Consider the following 19,273-nt stretch of genomic DNA (forward strand, 5'->3'; position numbering starts at 1 on the left):
TGATGGTCCATCCTTCTGTTAACACAATGACCCTTTCTGGATCACCCACTTGCCAGTAGCACATTGCAGCATTGTTGAGGGGCATATCCAGATTGATGGGAAAGTAGCAAGTCAGTGCTGAAATTGTTGACCTGGCTAGTAAGCAGTAAGTACTGAAACCTGAAGTCAGCCATCTTAGCCAACTGTCATTTTCACTAAGTACTCTGCCTCTAAGAATTATTTTTTTCCACCAAAGACAGTGTTGAATGGAGTAGAATTTCTCAAAGAGTATTTGTTTTACTGAATGCAAAGCACTTCATTAGACATTATTGGGGTGGGAAAAGAAGAAAACACTTACTCTTAAGAAGCTTACTCAGTTATGGTAAACTGTGATGCAGCACCTATATTTTCTCGATTAAATTTGTCCAGCAGAACAGAAAATGAACAGTTGATAAGGTTTTGCTTAAGTCTTTTATTATGTTCTACTATTTGATAGAAGAACAATGTAAATATGAGCAAGGAACTTAAAGAAATGAAACTGAATCCAATTCCAAGCTAAAAAAATAAAATTTGAAGGCAACATTTACTGAGTGCTTACTATTTAGCTAAGCACTGTGCTGTAATGGTTTACCTCAGTCAGTTATGACAACAGCAGTGTGACGTGCATTCTCATCATCCCCCGCCTCTCCTGCATTGTGTGGATGAAGAAATTAAGACTGAGAAAAAGTAACTTGCCCAAAGTTACACACTAAGTGACAGAGGCAGAATTCACACCCAACCAATCTGAGTTCAGAGCCCACGCCTTAAACCATCTCTCTGAAAGAAAAAATGATAAATCTCTAGCTACTGTCCCCCTAGTTGTATGGTTCATTTCTCTACCTTCTAATGCAGTCTAAATATTTGCTCTGCTTCATGACCCTGAAGAGGAAAGACAAATCTTTTCCAAAATCTGTAGGTCACAGAGAATCACTTAGTTGCTATGCACGAGAGTTCAACTCTTACCAGTAAAAGAACTGTGCGTACTAACTGTAAACGGATTGAACTGTGTTTCCAAAAAGATATGTAGAAGTCCTAACACCCCAGTTCCTCAGAACGTGATGCTATTTGGAAACAGGGTCAGTGAAGATGTAATTAGGTAAGATGGGGCCAAGCTGAAATAGGGTAAGCCCGTAATCCAGTATGACTGGTGTCCTTACAAGAAGATGTGAGGACGCAGGAAAAATGCCATGCAAAGACAGAGAAAAGATTGAAGTTGTGCTGCCACAAGCCAAGGAACGCCTGGGGCTACCAGGAGCTGGAAGAGACAAGGAAGGATCCTCCCTTAGAGGTTTAAAAGGGAGAATGGCCCTGATAACACCTTGATTTTGAACTTTCAATCTTCAGAACTCTGAGAGAATAAATTTCTGTTGTCTTAAGCCACCTTGTTTGTAGTACTTTGTTATGGCAGTCCTAGGAAACGAATAATAATTATATACAAATGTGATATTTGTAATAAACTTTAAGCAAAGTAAATTCTATTTTTACCTCGCTGATGTTTAGATTGTAACAGGATAATGACGTTACCTCAGCATTTAATAGAGCATCCTCGGTCTCCTTCAGCCTGCCTTTAGTCAAGTCCAGCTCATTTTGAAGTCTTTCCTGGGAGTCCTGAAGACTAGCAATGAGTCCTTCTGCAGAGCCAAGACCTTGTTCACTTTTGCTTACCATTTCTTGGAGGTGGCCAATCTGCAAGTAAATACAGTACTTTTAATACACCTCAGTGTAATTGACTAGCAAACAGTCACGTTTGTTTTCTTAAAGTCTTTTCTTTAGATGTAATTTTACTGATGGATCTTTCTTGATGAATTTGGAAGAAGCACTCAACCATGATAGTCTTCATTTGTTGTTTTTTGAAAAGACCTCTATATTTATGATTTCCCTTTGTCATGGCAACCATGTAAATACATGGATACCTCAAGCTCCTGTGAATTCCTGGTTCTATCATATAATCAAATACCTATAAAAAAGAACTGAAGATAAAGATCATACCCAAGATTGAGAAAAAAGGACCTTTTAGACAAAAATATTTTTTAAACTGCTCTCTAAAATTGAATCACTTATATTTCATTTGAGCCCTGTTCTCCATCTATTTATAAAAGTGACAGATTTAGGTCAATATTGATAAACTGGTAAATGTAGCTTAAATTAGGATATGTTGTGATCTCTATGTTTCCATAAAAAATGTGTGTCTTGAAATTGTTAAGAGTTGAATTCACACACTCTTGAAATTAGGAGCTAATAGACAATTTGTTGATTAAGCAGACCTCAAGTAATGAGAACTATTATAAAATCAGTAAATGAAATACTTTCAATTATCTAAGAAAATATTACGAAGTAAAAATCTCATTTTTATAAAACAGCTAAGCTTATCAAAACTCTACAGAAATGACAACTGGTAATTAAAAAATAATACCTGAGTATTTCTCACTGTAAATACAGACATCACAAAGAAAACTGAAAATCCTTCTCTAATCCCCTCTCTGACCTGAAATCCCCTGCCCCCAACTTCCTGTCTCCTTTCCATGCAGACATATGCACATGCTGAACAATTCCAGTGATGGTAGCATTTTATCTTGTTAGTATCTTTAAAGACATGCCAACCTCATAAAATGAGCTGGGAGCTTCCATTTTTTTCTGGGCTCTGAAATATTTTCATAGCTAAGATTTACTTGTTTTTTGAAAATTTAGTATAATTCATCCACTAAAATCCTCTGGGTCTAGTGCCTCTCTAGATACATGTTGGACTAGTTAGTTTCTTTCATGGCTATAATTGGTTTGGCCAGGTTGTTCAACTACTTTGAGTCATTTTAGAAATTTAAATTCCCATAGGAAGACATCAGTTTTCCTTAAATTTGAAAATTAACTAGCATATTTGTAAATAATATTCATTTACAATGCTGTAAAATTTTCTCTGTCACTGTATTTATGTCACATTTCCCTAGTCTACATAGATTACTTGTATCTTCTCTACTTTTTGTGTTGGTCTGGCTTGCAGAATGTGTTCTGCAGCAGTGAATGAATGAATGGAAGAAAAGCGACTGTTAACAGAGTTAAAGAGGACTGAATTTAGGAGAAAATCTAGTTTCAAGTTCTGGGTCTGCCAGTATAAAACAGCAGTAAAAATACCTACCTCACAGAGTTACTATGATAATTAAGTTCAAGGATATATGGGAAAAGGTTCTTTAACTAGAAAGCAACATACAAATATTAGGTACCAATCAATACTGACACAATTTGCCAATCACCTATTCCACCCCTCCCAGTTTCTCCTCTCATAATTTTGCTTATGGTGTGTTTTGATACCTGTACAAATATTCTGTGTTTTTAATTCATGACACTGCCATCATATTTCAAAAAGCCTTCTTTGTCCTTGTATTTTGTCACTTGAGTTTTGTATTTTATTTGTATTTATATTCATGATTTAATATTACATTTCAATGCTTAGCCCACCTGGAACTTTTTTGGTACAAGGTTGAAGAAAGAATCTAACTTCATTCTCCTCTTCTCTTCCATTTACATACAGTCTTAAGAAAGCACTGTCATCCACTATGATTCAGATTAAACCTATTAACTCTGGCCTCTATCCTACTATTCTACTGACATTACAGGTAAGTCCTCAGAGAACTCTTGGCTGCATAACATTTTCAGGCCTCACAGTCTGATCCTAATCACTGTCTGACACTGACACTTCCACCCTCTTGCAAGTGTCTGCTTTCATGCTTTTCTGATATCCACTAATCCTTGTTCTCATGCTTCTGATTTCTCCTTTTCAATCGCTTTTCCTGGCTCTGTTAATTCAATACTGGTGCACTTCTTGTTACCAGCAATCTTCTCATTAGCTACCCTTCCTTGGGTAAGCTCTTCTACTTAAATGGCTTCCAGAACTGCCCGATCTTTAGCTCCAAGCCTGCACACTCTACTTAGTTCCAGCCTAGATGTCTCACAATCACCACAAAGTCAGCATAGACAAACAACTCGATGTCTTGCCATCCAATGTATTTTTCCTCTACAGGAAGTACAGATTCCTATCTTCCAATAGTGGCATTATTATCTGTCCAAATACCTAAGCTAGATACCTGAGTCACTTTCTATATACTCACCATATCAAGCCCTATAAATTTTATTTTAAAATTTTTTTATTTTTTATTTTATTGACATATAGTTGATTTCCAATATTATATTAGTTTCAGGTACACAGCATAGTGATTCAATATTTTTATAGATCATACTCCATTTTAAAGTCATTACAAAATAATGGCTATATTTCTCCATGCTGTACAATATATCCTTGTAGCTTATTTTATACATAGTAGAGTGTACCTCTTAATCCCATACCCAATCTAAGCCCTCCCCACTCCCCGTCCCTACTGGTAACCACTAGTTTGTTCTCTGTATCTGTGAGTCTGTTTCTGTTTTCTTATATACATTTGTTTGTTTTCCTTTTTTAGATTTCACATATAAGCATTAACATAAAGAGTATTTGTCTTTCTCTATCTGACTTACTTCACTAAGCACAATACTCTCTGTGGCCATCCCTTGTTGCAAATGGCAAAATTTCATCCTTTTTTATGGCCGAGTAATATTCCATTATATACATATTGGGTTGGCCAAAAAGTGCCTTCAGCTTTTAAGTAAAAATAAAAGACACATTTTTCATTTTCACCAAGAACTTTATTGAACAATGTATTCACCCTTTTGTTCCACTACCTTCTGCCATTTTTCAGGCAACTTCATAATTCCATCTTCCTGAACCTTTTAATCTTTTTGAGCAAAGAACTGTTCCAGGTGACTTTTACAGTCTTCCAAGGAATTGAAATTTTTTCTATTAAGAGAATTTTGTAAAGACCAAAATGAATGGAAATCCAAAGGTACAACGTCTGGTGAATACAGCAGATGAATCAGAACTTCCCAGCCAAGCTGTAACAGTTTTTGCCTGGTCATCAAACAAACACGTGGTCTCGTGTTACCCTGATGGAAGATTATGTGTTTTCTGTTGACTAATTCTGGATGCTTTTCGTCGAGTGCTGCATTCAGTTGGTCTAATTGGGAGCAGTACTTGTTGGAATTAATCGTTTGGTTTTCCGGACGGAGCTCATAATATAGGACTCCCTCCCAATCCCACCATATATACAACATCACCTTCTTTGGATGAAGACTGGCCTTTGGCGTGGTTGGTGGTGGTTCATTTCGCTTGCCTCATCATCTCTTCCGTTCCACATTATTGTACAGTATCCACTTTTCATCGCCTGTCACAATTTGTTTTAAAAACGGAACATTTTCGTTACGTTTAAGTAGAGAATAGCATGCGGAAATATGGTCAAGAAGGTTTTTTTTTGCTTAACTGATATGGAACCCAAACGTCAAAGTAATGAACATAACCAAGCTGGTGCAAATGATTTTCAATGCTTGATTTGGATATTTTGAGTATGTGGGCTATCTCGCACGTGGTATAACGTTGATTGTTCTCAGCTAATGTCTCAATTTGATCGCTATCAACGTCAACTGGTCTACCCAACCGTGGAGCATCATCCAGCGAGAAATCTCCAGCACGAAACTTCGCAAACCGCTTCTGACATGTTCGATCAGTCACAGCACCTTCTCCATACACTGCACAAATCTTCTTTCTTTTTTTGGCTGCACTGGGTCTTCGTTGCTGCGTGTGGGCTTTCTCTAGTTGCGGTGAGCGGGGGCTTACTCTTCATTGTGGTGCACAAGCTTCTCATTGCGGTGGCTTCTTTTGTTGTGAAGCATGGTCTCTAGGCACACAGGCTTCAGCAGTTGTGGCGCGTGGGCTCAGTAGTTGAGTCCCGCAGGCTCTAGAGTACAGGCTCAGTAGTTGTGCTGCACAGGCTTAGTTGCTCCACGGCATGTGGGATCATCCTGGACCAGGGATTGAACCCACCTTGTCCCCTACATTGGCAGGCAGATTCTTAACCACTGCACCACCAGGAAGTCCCACAAATATTATTTTGTGTTTCGCTTGCGTTTTTACCTTTCTTGAAATAATAAAGCGTAATATGCTGAAAATGTTGCTTTCTTTTCTTCCATCTTCAATATTAAGATGGCTATATAAAAATTAGCCAATTTTGGTAAGTCTTTTTTTAAATGCACATTGATATGACAGCTGTCACATACAATCTAACAAAATTGTTTCAAATGAAGTTAAAGACAACTAAGGGCTACTAGAGCCATCTTGTGGAAAAAACTGAATGAACCTTTTGGCCAATCCAATATATACCACATCTTCTTTATCCATTCATCTGTTGATGGGCACATAGGTTGCTTCCATATCTTTGCTATTGTAAATAATGCTGCTATGAACAGAGGGGTGCATGTATCTTTTTGAATTAATGTTTTTGTTCTCTTTGGATATTCACCCAGGAGTGGAATTGCTGAATCATGGTAGTTCTATTTTTAGTCTTTTGATGAACCTCCATACTGTTTTCCATCTTGGCTGCACCAATTTACATACCCCCCAACAGTGTAGGAGGGTTCCGTTTTCTCTACATCCCTCTTCTCCACATTTGTTATTTGTAGACTTTTTGATAGTGGTCATTCTGACAGGTAAGAGGTGACGTGGCATTGTTGTTTTTGATTTGCATTGTCTAATAATTAGTGATGTTGCAGATCTTTTCATATGCCTGTTAGACATTTTTCCAAAGTAGACATATGGATGACTACTTATGTCTTCTGCTCATTTTTTGATTGGGTTGTTTATCTTTCAATATTGAGTTGTATAAGCTGATTATATATTTTGGACATTAACCCCTTATTGGTCATGTCTTTTGCAAACATTTTCTCTCATTCGGTAGGTTGTCTTTTCTTCTGTCGATGGTTTCCTTTGCTGTACAAAAGCTTTAACATTTAATTAGGTCTCATTTGTTTATTTTTGATTTTATTTCTTTTACCTTAGGAAACAGATCCAAAAAATATTACTACAATTGATGTCAAATATTTACTGATCTCCTACCATGTGTCAGGCAGCATAACAACTGTGATAGAACATCTTATAATAAACAAATCCAAATGCTTTTCATTTTAACAAAATATTGAAAAAATATATATCCACTTAAAAAGCTTATTTCCAGAAGAAAATCTACAACTTAAATGTTATAAGTACATTTTAAAAGACCATAATGGTCAGAATTATTGATGATTCAGCCTACTATTTTATCTTCAAAGGTGATCCCAAAATAACATTTCATAGGATAACAGGGTTATCCTCCACCTGAGATTTTAAACTCACTAGCTTCCCTTAATATACTATTATGATTCTGGCATTTATGAATTTATCATCTAGATCCACAGTTGAACTACTTACATTTTGAGGCTATTTCATTTGGAAGGGTATCAAGATCTACCAACTTATGAAGATAGTACATTCCTTAATTTTTTCTAAAACAATCACTTTCTGTTTTTATGAACTACCCCCCTAATTCTTTCCTCCTGTCTTTCCACAGATGTATCTATTTTCCATCCAATAAATGTAAGTGGAATAAAATTTTTATTTAAAAGGCAAAATTTCTGACGAGTTATTTTTTAAAATGCAGCTATATGTGTTGGGCAAGAGGCACACGTAAACATAGGATGCAGAAAAACAGAGAGTCAGTGGATGAAAAAAGATATACCAGACAGCTTATACAATATCAGATAACACAGACTAAGCCAAAAAGTATGATTCGTTAAGTAGCTAAAACAATTTTATATTTGTATGCATGTAACAAAGCCTCTAAATATACAAAGCAAAAATTGATAGAATGTAAGAAGAAATAAGCAAATACACCATCATAGTATCAGTGTTTAGAAACTGACAGATCAAGAAGATAAAAATTGAAAAGAATACAGAATATTTGAAGAAAATAGCTTCAAATCTTGATTTAATGAACCAGAATGCAGACTACATTGCATTAAATGAGTGGATGCACTCAGAACATTAAACTTCTTTTATGTGTGAGGTCACAATGCTAGGCCTTAACAAGTTTCAAAAATTGTTTTCACATGAACCACAATGCAATTAAGGTTACAAAAGCATTTCAATCTCACACAGCTTTTCCAGAGAACAGAAAAGGATATAAATCCCACTTCATTTTATGAGGCTTGATATAACCTTGATTCCAAAACCAGAAAAGGATGGTATAAAGAAGGAAAAGTACGAAGCCATCTTATTTAAGCCTAGGCTTAAAAATCCTAAAATCAATATTACAAAACTGAATCTAGTATTATATAAAGAAGATATATATAATCTGTCATGACTAACTAGGACTCATTCTAGAACTCCGAAGTTGATTTAAAATTATAAAACTGATTAATGTAAGGTACCACATTAACAAGTTAAAGAAAAATGAGTATGTTCCCAATAGATGCAGAAAGATCAACATCAATTTGTAAATTTTTTTTGAATTAGGAAACCAGAATTACAAGAGAATTTTCTAAACCTGATAAAGAGCATTTACAAAATAAAGCTTCAGAGAAGCATCATAATTAACTGTGAAATGTTGACGCCCTTCACTTTAAGAGCAAGAAACAAAACAAGAATGCTTACTGTCTCTGGAGATCCTAGCCAGCAAAGTAGGACAAGAAAGAAAATGTCCCAGCGTGAAGGGAAGGCAGATACATACAGAGGGATGAGGCAGGCAGATTCTTGGGAGCCACTCTAAAGCAGCACCAAAATATTACCAAGGTGCTAAAACATAATTGAGAATGTATCTAGAAGCAAAATCAATTACATATTAATTAGAACTCTTCTCAGTGAGATTATAATATGTAGGTTGGAGGAATGCTGAAACCACTTGGAATTGAGAGTAGAACTCCAGGGCACATGCATGAAAAACACAGATGGTCACTAAACCACCTTCTAATGACAGCAGGACACCATAACCACAAGGATCACAGACCGCGAGAGAGGTATGCAGTGGATGATCTTGGGCAATCGAAGAGAGACTGAGCTAATACCAGTAACAACATTAATTCTCTATTATATCCAAATGTCGTGCTTGGTACCTTCTCTGGATAAGTGTTTAAAGATAATTAAAGAATACTGAGTGCAAATCATTAGACTGCCCAGGAGCACTCATGTGTTTTGATGTGGTTTCTGTGAGCAGAAGCAGACTGATGAGAAAGCAGGACTTAAAGACTGTTGGGAAAGTTGAGGCTAGTGAGGTAGAACAGCTGACAAGATGAGACACATCAAGACAAGAACTTGTTTTAGGAAGACCAGTCTATGAGCCCCATGAAGGATGAGCTGGAAAGAAAGGAAAAGAGGACAGTAGGGGGGCTGTTCTAGGACACAGATGAACAAGGACACAGGACAGCAAGGGATGGAACAAGCAATATTATAGCTTTTCAACTGTCTTTACATTTCTTCTATTCACAACTTTTTGATTTATAACATTTTATTCTATTCTATTCTTAGTCTTTTCTTTTCCAAGCTAAACAATACTATTTTCATATAGAATTTAAAAATTATTTTAGATGTCACTACCTAAAGATCCAGGGTAGAGAATACAAAGTCAATGTTTTGCAGAAGGGTAGAAAAAACTCTTGTTTTCTTTCGTGTAACGGGATATTCTCCCTTGTTTTGCTTTTCCCCACAAAAGCATCTTGGTCCAACATTTTTTGTGGTAAATTTTTACCTGGTGAGATATAATCAACGTCACTATGAAAATTTCAGCATTAAAGAAAATTTTTGATTATTTTTACTCCAGATATGTTACCTTCATTGAGGCTCATCTACTTATACAATGTTACCAAATAAGGTACTATCAATGAGATATAACATAGGTGATTGATTGGCCTAAAGAATTCTTGCCTGTTGATTGGCTGAATTCAGCTTGTCTTCCAGTTCTTCCTTCAGGTTTTCTAGCTCTTGTTGAAGCTGATTTTTATCATCTTCCAGGTTTAGCTTTTCCTTTTTATGTTGTGCCTCCAATTCCTTAGAAAAAGAAATTTTTTTTTAGAAATTAACAAAATTGTAAATATTGTATACTTCGAAGACTCCAAGAAAAAGACTATTCTGTTTTATATTTTGATGCCTTGCTCTTCAAGTTAGTCTTATACTTAATTATTAATATCAGAGTTAACAGTGAATCTATTTAATCCTAGGGGCTTAGACTCTATCATTCTGAATCACTTATGATGCAGTGGTTAAGTCATTTTTTTAAATGGTAAGAATATCTGACTAGTCTAGATCAACCTGAAGTCAAAAAAAAGAAATGTGTGATATAAATGATAATTTGGTGAGATGAGAAAAAATTCTAACTATCTCTTGGGTTCATAATTCTTTTATATTTACATAAAAATACAAAATTTAGTAACACTTCTGGAACTCAGTGGTCTAGCACTGGAATGTGGTCAATGATTAACAACTAAGAAATTAAGGTATCTAAAGAGCAATACTACTAAAATTGATACTTACTGAAGAACACCTACTATTTGCCAGACATGCTACTAACTACTTGGGATACAAAGGCAAAAAGACATGGTCCCTGCCCTTAATAGGCTCATTAAAGTATATGTGATTAAAATTAGATGTAATGGGGAGTACTGGAGTATATGAATAGGGAACTGATAAGTGCTGGCTTGGTGTGAAACTTCCACAGAGAAAGCAATTCCTAAGCATAGTTTGGGGTGTACCAGTAAGAAAAGGTGGTGAAGCAAGAGGGAGATATAACATTCTAGGCAGAAGAAAAAGCATGTGCAAAAACCATGGAGGTAGCAAAGAACAAGGTATGTTACAGGTGTTCAGTATTTCTACAGTGTAAGGTGAGAACAGTAATAAATAGGGTTCTATGTTGGGTGTCCCCAAGACAAACTCCAGGTTTGATGATTTGCTGGGATGTCTCAGAGCACTCAGCATTTAGTTGTACTCACAGCTATTTGTATTACAGCAAAAGGATACAAAGCACAATCAGCAAAGAGAAAAGGCACATGGGGCAAAGTCTGCAGGAAGCCAGCCTCAAGCTTCTAAGAGTCCTCTCACACAGAACTCTCCTGCAAGCTGGGACAACACATGTGAAATGTCCACTAGGAAAGCTCATGAGGAAACTAACACAACACTCTAAAGTAACTATGCTCCAATAAAAATTAAAAAGAAAAAAAGAAAACTTTCACAGAATCAGATATTGGTAAATAACTAAATATGAGAAATATAACAAATACATTATTATAATTATTATTTTATAAATTTACCTTAACCCTAAATGATATCCTTACACTTAGGATGGATTTGTAAAATTACTTTTGTGTCTATAAAAATGGTACAGAACTTTGTCAGTTCAGCCAAGGTGGTTAGGTATCTAGTTTCATGATCATTAACTTCATTTCCCAAATAAACATACTTGGGGGAAAAAAGAAAGCTCATGAGGGACTTAGTGCCAGGTTTCTTACTGGGGGCTGGCCAGTTTAGCATGTTCCAAAATTCGAGACTCCAGGAAAGAAAGTACATGTTCAGGATAAACCATATTGTTTGCATGAACAGTTTAGGCACAGGGAGCCATTCTTATCAGGGAATGGTGGGAACCCTCCTGAAATTCAAGTTCTAGACACCAGCCAAGGGCCAACCTTGCACCATGTTTTCTAAGGATGGCAGTTTCAGGCCTGCTATGTTAGCTCATTTCTACATGGATTCTCTGTATATTCACATCCTTTTTGGTAGCTAAGTAATAAGGAATAGTGAAGTCACTTTTAGCTAAATGTTCTTTAAAAGATAATTTGACATAGTTGAAAGACTATTTGGAAGGAGGCTGGTTTTAGCTTAGGCTCAGACATGAACTAGCTGGGCAAGAAAGGAATGAAGCAGCAAGTGATAAGTTATTCTGAGAAAAGACAAGGGTAAAGATGAGGCTATCCTAAGAGGTTTTGACTATGCTCACATACAGGAAATCCATGTCATCTGCCTTGTGGCAACCATGCTTTAATGAAAGTTTGTAAGAAATGCAAATGGATGAAAGTAGATTTTCAGGTAGCTCAGAAATTGAAATTTAATGGGTGAAGGGATGATTAGAAGAGTAGTAATGAGGTAAAAATTATATTGATGAAAGATGCCTTGATTCTAGCACTTAGAACTTAATACAGAGGAATAACGAGAGGCAAAAGGCACCTGCAATTTAAATATTCCAGTAAGAGAGGAGGAGGTTAAGGTGAAAAGAGAATGTAGAAAATGAAAAAGAGTAACAAAAAATAGCTACGGGAAAGATTACTGAAGCCACAGTTACTGCTAAATCCTTTACTATAAAACCTCGAACACTTGATACATATACCCAGAGTCGGTAAGCACGCACATGCTTAATTAATTAACTAATCAATTAAAGCTGTACTGATTGGTTCTGGAATAGTGAGCTGGCACAGAAAAAAGGACAACCACAACTTTGAGAAATAACATACCATCAAGTTTTGTCTTTAGTTATATAAACATATAACAGTATGTTTAGATAGACATATTCTAAACGGAAGTTTTATTTTGAATTTTTAATTAACTTTAGGTGTTATTTTTTCCAACTGGTTGTCAGAAAAGGAAGAAATATAGAGGCAGAAGATCTCAATTCACATGCTACCTCTTCTATTTACTAGGTTTGTGGCTCTGAGTAAATCATTTAGGTTTATTAAACCTATTTCACCACCCATAGAATAAAAATGTCATTAATCTCCAAGACACAAACAATAAGGAATATACAAGAAAGCTTTCAGTAAACTGTCAAGTGCTATTATATAAACACCTAACAAGCATCATTAATACATGCCTACACAATGTGGTGGCTAAATGCCTCAGGGTTTGATGCCTGAGACCTGAATTCAAGGTCTGACTGATTCTTACTAGTTGCATGCGCTTGAGCAAGTATTTAACCCCTCTGTGCCTCCACCTCCTCTTCAGTAAAATGGATACAGCAAGGAAACCAAAAGCAGTGTTACAAGGATTAAATGAAAAAATAAACGTAAAACATCCCGGCAGTGTCTGGCACACACAGTAAGAAATACTAACACTTATTTATCACTATATGCCCAGACATGTCTGGGTTTTTACATTTTGCCTCACTTAACCCTCACAGGGATATCACAAGATGGATCTTATCTTCGTCTGTCAAATGCAGAGAGCCTCAGGCATAGCTTTTGGGACCCAAGAATAAGCAGCTAGTAAGCAAAGAGCTCAGTGTAAGGCCCCAATCTGTCAGCTCCCTTGCTTTCTCTACTATATAATTACTGTCTGCCATGTATTACTATTAGCGAGCTGATTACTTATTTGAGGGCAAAACCAAAACAAAACAGATCATTTTCCCAGGGAAGGAAACTGTCTACAGGAGAATAAGTGCTTCAACTAGTGAGGCTTCCTGAGGAGGACACCAATGTTGCTGTCTCAAGATCAAGCAAGTGTTTCTATTACGGCTTACACCAAGTAGAAATGCCTCATATCAATTTAATAAACTACATCCCCTATAAAAACTTTTATGTATGTTACTCTTTGAACCGAGATTTACAGAGTGATTACAAGACAGCAGCTAGATCATTATAGAAAGCCCACCAATTTACAATGCAATGCTTAGATGAATTTTTACTCACCATTTGCAGTTTTTTCTTATCCCTAATCGCATTACTGTGGACAGCCTCAATTGCCATATGGTGCTTCCAAGCTAATTCTTCCAAAGTCTTAGAATGGGCCTCATTTAACTGGGCCACCTCTCCTTCCAGTCTATTTTGCAGGTTGTTTAGCTCCATCTCATAATATTCTTGCTGAGTTTTCTTTGCCTCATTTACTTTCTAAAATTGAACAAAAATAAAGATCAATAATTGGCATCTGCTTTTTTCATTACTGCTATTAGTATTTTGAATACCCAGTAAATAAACTTGGATGAACTGAGTGCTACAGGATTTAGATATGGTACATGAGAATACACCATTGGGTGTTCTCAGAAAATGACAGGCTGGCACAGGCAAAATGAGTAATTTTAAAGCAAATGATAAAATACACTATTATTAGGTTAGAACCAAGTGCGAGTTAGCACATCTGCAGGCTTAAGAGAAAAAGGCTTCCTAGATGTCAAAGTTGTACACAAAATGGCTTACCAATTTACCCACTCAAATGATACTATTCAATACAATTTTATTGTGTGCCAATTATATGCCTTTTAAGCATGAACAGTCTAATGATGAAAAAAGTCAAAAGAGTGTGGCAGTATAATTTTTTAAGTTCTTTGAAAGGAGCATGCGTCGTATGTTGTGAGAGTATACAGGAAAGGAACCTAATCTGGATGGGGTGGGAAACAATGTGATGTGTGTGAGAGACAAAGAAAGAGAGAGAGAGAGACAGAGACAGAGACAGAGTGAGATTGATCGATCAGGGAAGGCTTTCCAGAAGAGAAAACATCTGAGCTGATGATGACACATTCTCTCATTTAATTCTCACAAGCCCACCAGGAAACAAGAGATGAGAAAATTTCAAACCTAGATCTGATGTCAAAAGCCTGCATTCATGACCATTTCCAGCATTTTGAAAGCTGAGAAGCAGTTTACCAGGCGGTGAAGTTAGCGAGATGGAAACCCATGCAGCTGAGCAGTGTGGCTAGAACACAGGATCCAAGGCTGGGAGTGGAGAGGGATGAGGCTCCAAAGCAGGCAGGGTCAAATGATGACCAGGGGTCTTTTATGCTAAGGCCTCTGGATTCTATTCTGATGGCAATGAGAAATCACTGAAACTGACATTTAAAAAAATTTTTTTTTTAATTTTTAGTTACTTATTTATTTTTATTTACTTTTTTTTTTTGCAGTACGCGGGCCTCTCACTTGTGGCCTCTCCCGTTGCGGAGCACAGGCTCCAGACGTGCAGGCCCAGCAGCCATGGCTCACGGGCCCAGCCGCTCCGCGCAGCATGTGGGATCTTCCCAGACCGGGGCACAAACCCGCGTCCCCTGCATCGGCAGGCGGACTCTCAACCACTGCGCCACCAGGGAAGCCCAAGTTACTTATTTTTAATGTTTGTTGTTTAAGCCACCCAGGCTGTGGCGTTTTGTTATAGCAGCCCCAGCAAACCAAGACAACTTGTCAAGGGGAGGAAGTAGAAAGGAAACAAAGACAGGAAGAACTTTGGGAAGTATCTGAATTTCGGAAGCAGAAGGAGGAAGAGGAGCCAGTGAAGGAGGCACATGAGCCATTGGGAAGGAGGAGAGCGTCACAGAGACAAAGGGTGGGCAGGGGGCGGCCAAGAGCTGTGAGTGCTGCTGAGAAAATGCGTACAGCTTTTGGGCGTGCTGGTTGTGTTCCCACTGATGCCTTAGGACCCAGTACAACAGAGCAGGAGAGGGGAAGCCAGGCCGAAAGGAGGAAATGGAGGTACTGGATGAAGGCTACTCTTTGAAGAACTTATATGGTGTTACAAAAGAGGAAGATGAGAAAGTAAAACTTCAAGAAAATGAGGTTGAAAGATGTTTTAAATCTCTTTAGGGGCTGGAGCAGATCCCCCCGACCTGGATGCTCTGTAAGACTCTCGGAAGACAGACACACCTCATCTGGATCATTAATTCCTCCTGGATGGGCAGAGCGAGCCTGCTGTCTGGCCTCTACAGCACCTGCCTGCCTGGCTCAGTCTGCAGGTCCCTAGAACTACCCAGGTGGAAATAAAAGGTCCTCACGTCATAGGAGGCAGCACACTGCAGAGGTGGAGAACATGGGTTTTGGAGTCTCACAGACCTGGGTTCAAGTTCCAGCTCTGCCACTTATTAGCCATGTGACTGGGGGTACCATGCGTGCATAACGTCTATAGGCCTCAGTTTCTCCATCTGTGAAATGGGAACGATAAGGAAGAACCTATTTTACAGGGTTGCTGAAGATGAGATAATGTGCCCCCAAATGTTTAGCAATATACCCAGCCTACTGTAAATATTTTATAGTTGTTAGCAATTATTTTACATAATAAAGAGATTATCATTATTCCCAAGGCCCAATGAGGGGGGAAAGCCCTAGGGAAGATTCTTGAATGTAAGGCACTGGACTTTCTTTCCTTTCAAAGCCAGAAGGTGTAGACAGAGGAAACAGAAACTCCCAGCTTCTTCTTTCTTGCCTGGGCCAGACTGGGTGTCAGCTCTTCCCTTCAAGCCTCCCCTACAGGGATGGGGGTACTGGGGGCTCAGGGCTCAGAGCAGTGTTCTAGAACTGGATCCCAATCCCTCTGCTAGCTCTCCCTGACTTGGGGTCACCAGAAACCAGAGCCCCTACTTGAATACAACACTTCTAAGGTTCTTTTACCAACATCACCCCCAGGTCTTTTTGTTTCCCGGCTCAGACATGAAGTTCCCCTCATCATAGATCATAGCTTTTACCTATAAAACTGTACCAGTCAGGGCTCAACCAGAGAAGCAGAACGGAGAAACAAGGGGAGGGGTGCTGAGGAAGAGAGAGGCCATCAGGAAGGGTGGGCAGGAACTCTTGGGCGTGGGCTAAAGCTGCTGTCCACAGGCAGAATGTCGTCAGTGACTGACATTTTTAAAAAGACAATCATCTTGGCAGTAGGCTAGTGAGCTGACGGAAGGCAAGGAGAGTGCAGAGCTGACATGACTTGGGAACCGATACGGGGATTAAGGAAAAAGTAATCCAGAATGACTCCCAGGTTTCTGATTTACTGAACTAGACAGACCATAGTGCTACTGGTTGAAAAGAGGAGTAAAGGAAATATAGTATTTTGAGGGGAGAAAGTTCTAGGCAGGTTGATTTGACACATCTGTGAGAAACAGATATCTAGTGGGAGTTAGATACACAGGACTCAAGTTCAGGGAAAAGATCTGGCCTAGACGAATGGCTTTGGGAGATATCACTGACCACATGACAGCGGATGTTACTGGAATGGATGAGCTTGTGGAATGAGATGAGAATGCAGGAGGAACATTAAAGGTAAGGACACAGAAAAGACTCTAAAAAAGACTGATATATGTATATGTATAACAGATTCACTGTGTTGTACACCTGAAACTAACACAGCATTGTAAATCAACTATACCCCAATAAAAACTTTTTAAAAAAAATTAGATAAAAATTTAATTAAAAAATAAAAAATTAAATAAAAATTTTTTTAAAAAAAAGGTAAGACCACAGAGAGAAGAGGGAAGCTCACAGACTCAGGGCCTGGGACTGCAGGGCCTGGGAGACAGGAGGAAAGTGTGAGAGAACCAAAGAGAGATGCTGTAAATCAGAGGAGTCAGTATCCCAGGAAGACAAGATCCCCCCAGTCCAGCAGCCAGGACGTCACTGGAGGCTGAGGCCAATGTCGAGCCTGTGGAGTGGTGGCAGGAGAAACCAGCCCACAAGAGGTAAGGAGTGAGTGGGAGGCGAACCAGGGCGAGGAGAACAGACACTTTTCAATACACTTGGCTGCTGAGAGAAGGAGGAAGAGTGTCCCAAACCCTCACCTGGTATTGTAGATATGTGAAAAACTGGAATAAATATTCAGCAATTACTCTACACATCATATGTCTTATTTATTTCATTTAGAAATTAAGTATGTTGGTATATGAGTTTTCAGGGCTTGATTTTGGTCATCCTTTTCAGTTTAACAGACATTTCCTAGGTGTATACACAATAATACGTTTCATCAACAGAAAAATAAATACGATTAACCGTAATGTACATCCCACTGAAGTAAGAGTTCATTCAGCTTCTGGCTTGAAATAGGTTGAAATGTCCTAAGTTCTTACGTTATAAATTGTTATCAGCAATATTTTGAACATATACACAATATGGGATAGCCCAGCTTTATATCAATACCTTTTCTCCTCAAAATAAAAACAAAAAATTCCTAGAGTTAAGACATAGACTGTTACTATGAAATAGAAGTAAACACTCTAAATAAAATATGAAAAAGAGGAAAACTGAACTTTTCTTTCTTTTCTTTCATGGGGGGGGTGGAGTTCTCCATCATTCTTTACCTTCTCCAGTTCCAAAATCTGCTGCTTCTGCTCTTCATTCAGACTCTGGGTTTTGCTTTGCAAAAAAGCTCTTTCTTCTTCAAGCTGAGATAATCTCTCATTGGCCCTTGATTTTTCTGATTCTAGATCTTTAATTGTAACCTCCTGGGTCATTTGAGTTGCTTGAAGCATTCCAATATGACCTACCCCCCCAAAAGAAAGCCCCAATTTAAAATCTGTTACATTGTGGTATAAAACAGTTTATAGTTAATGACACAATGTACTTAATATGGAAGTAAAGTAAATGGTCTGCATGTACAAATAGTTCTTTGGTTTCCTCACTGTATGCAACAGAAATATTTACCATGGGAATACTTATTATCCAAGTAGAATTACTTAAACTAGAAAGCAGTCCATTTTCACATCGCTGATGTTGCTCCCTGCACCTAGGACCATTCCAATCATTTTTGAAGATTTCAAGCTCTACAGGTTGAGGTAGAAACAACTCCTCAGGGTACATATAAAAGTCCTGGGAGTAAAGCAAAGTAAGAGAAGATGCACTGAGTAGCACGATGGCACTAAAATGAGTAACTTATTCTTTTCTAATCTCTTTTTTTCCAAATTCTAACATAAAGAAGAAGAAATCTGTATGCAGCAAGGAAAGACGGCAGGCAGCTGTTTGGCTGAAACTAAATTTGTTGTAGACAAAAGACCTGATAAAGAACTGAGGCAGAGCAAGAGACAGAGAAGGACAGCAAGGCTATGAAAACCTAAAGTGACAACAGCAAAAAGACAAAAGTGTGCGGGGGTGGTATGAACAGAGACAGAGAGATGGAAAGTGAATATGAGAAAATATGCTCAGAAGGCATATGCGTTAGGACAGCGGTTCTCAAAGCGCCCTGGACCAGCAGCGCCTGGGAGCACCGGTCACAAGTGAAGCTCGCCCCAGACCCCTACTGCGTCAGAAACTCTGGGGCTGGGGCCTAGCGTCTGTGGTCGCACGAGCTGTCCAGGTGGTTTTCATACACGTTAAAGTCGAAAAGCTTCTGCTTCAGGGGGAGGGCAATCTGGGATTCACCAATGAGCCAGTCAATCACATGACATCCTCCCAGAACTCATTCAAGGGCCTCCCCTGGCTCACCAAACACCCCAGCGAAATGTCACTCCAGATCGATACAGGCCACCCCCCTCCTCTAGGGAGGGCTTCGAAGCGAGCATGTCAGCCACGTCAGGCCGGGCGACCCAGCTTTAGTACGTAACATGATCCTCATTAATAAGCCAAATGAAATGAGGCTGTTGTAATTTAAATATAGTTCCGCTAATTTAAGTATTTTCAAATATTTATGTTTTAAAAGGACATGTTTTTAAAGGAC

The 19,273-nt window shown here is 38.3% G+C and overlaps 1 protein-coding gene across 3 annotated transcripts in view; it reads right to left on the minus strand.

Moving 5' to 3' along the window:
- The window catches only part of FAM184A (family with sequence similarity 184 member A), a 120,483-nt gene that overhangs the window by 42,318 nt on the left and 58,892 nt on the right, over window positions 1–19,273 (minus strand). For all 3 annotated transcript variants that reach the window (XR_013830837.1, XM_079939503.1, XM_079939502.1), the window contains exons 4-7: window positions 17,922–18,103; window positions 13,570–13,767; window positions 9,827–9,949; window positions 1,543–1,704 (exon numbers count right to left, since the gene is read on the minus strand). Coding sequence is in view for 2 of the 3 variants with exons in the window: in XM_079939503.1 (XP_079795629.1) it covers window positions 1,543–1,704; window positions 9,827–9,949; window positions 13,570–13,767; window positions 17,922–18,103 (665 nt within the window). In the remaining variant the exon portion in view is untranslated. The remainder of the gene's footprint in view (window positions 1–1,542; window positions 1,705–9,826; window positions 9,950–13,569; window positions 13,768–17,921; window positions 18,104–19,273) is intronic.

Source organism: Stenella coeruleoalba, assembly GCF_951394435.1.
Source record: "Stenella coeruleoalba genome assembly, chromosome: 12".
NCBI lineage: Eukaryota > Metazoa > Chordata > Mammalia > Artiodactyla > Delphinidae > Stenella > Stenella coeruleoalba.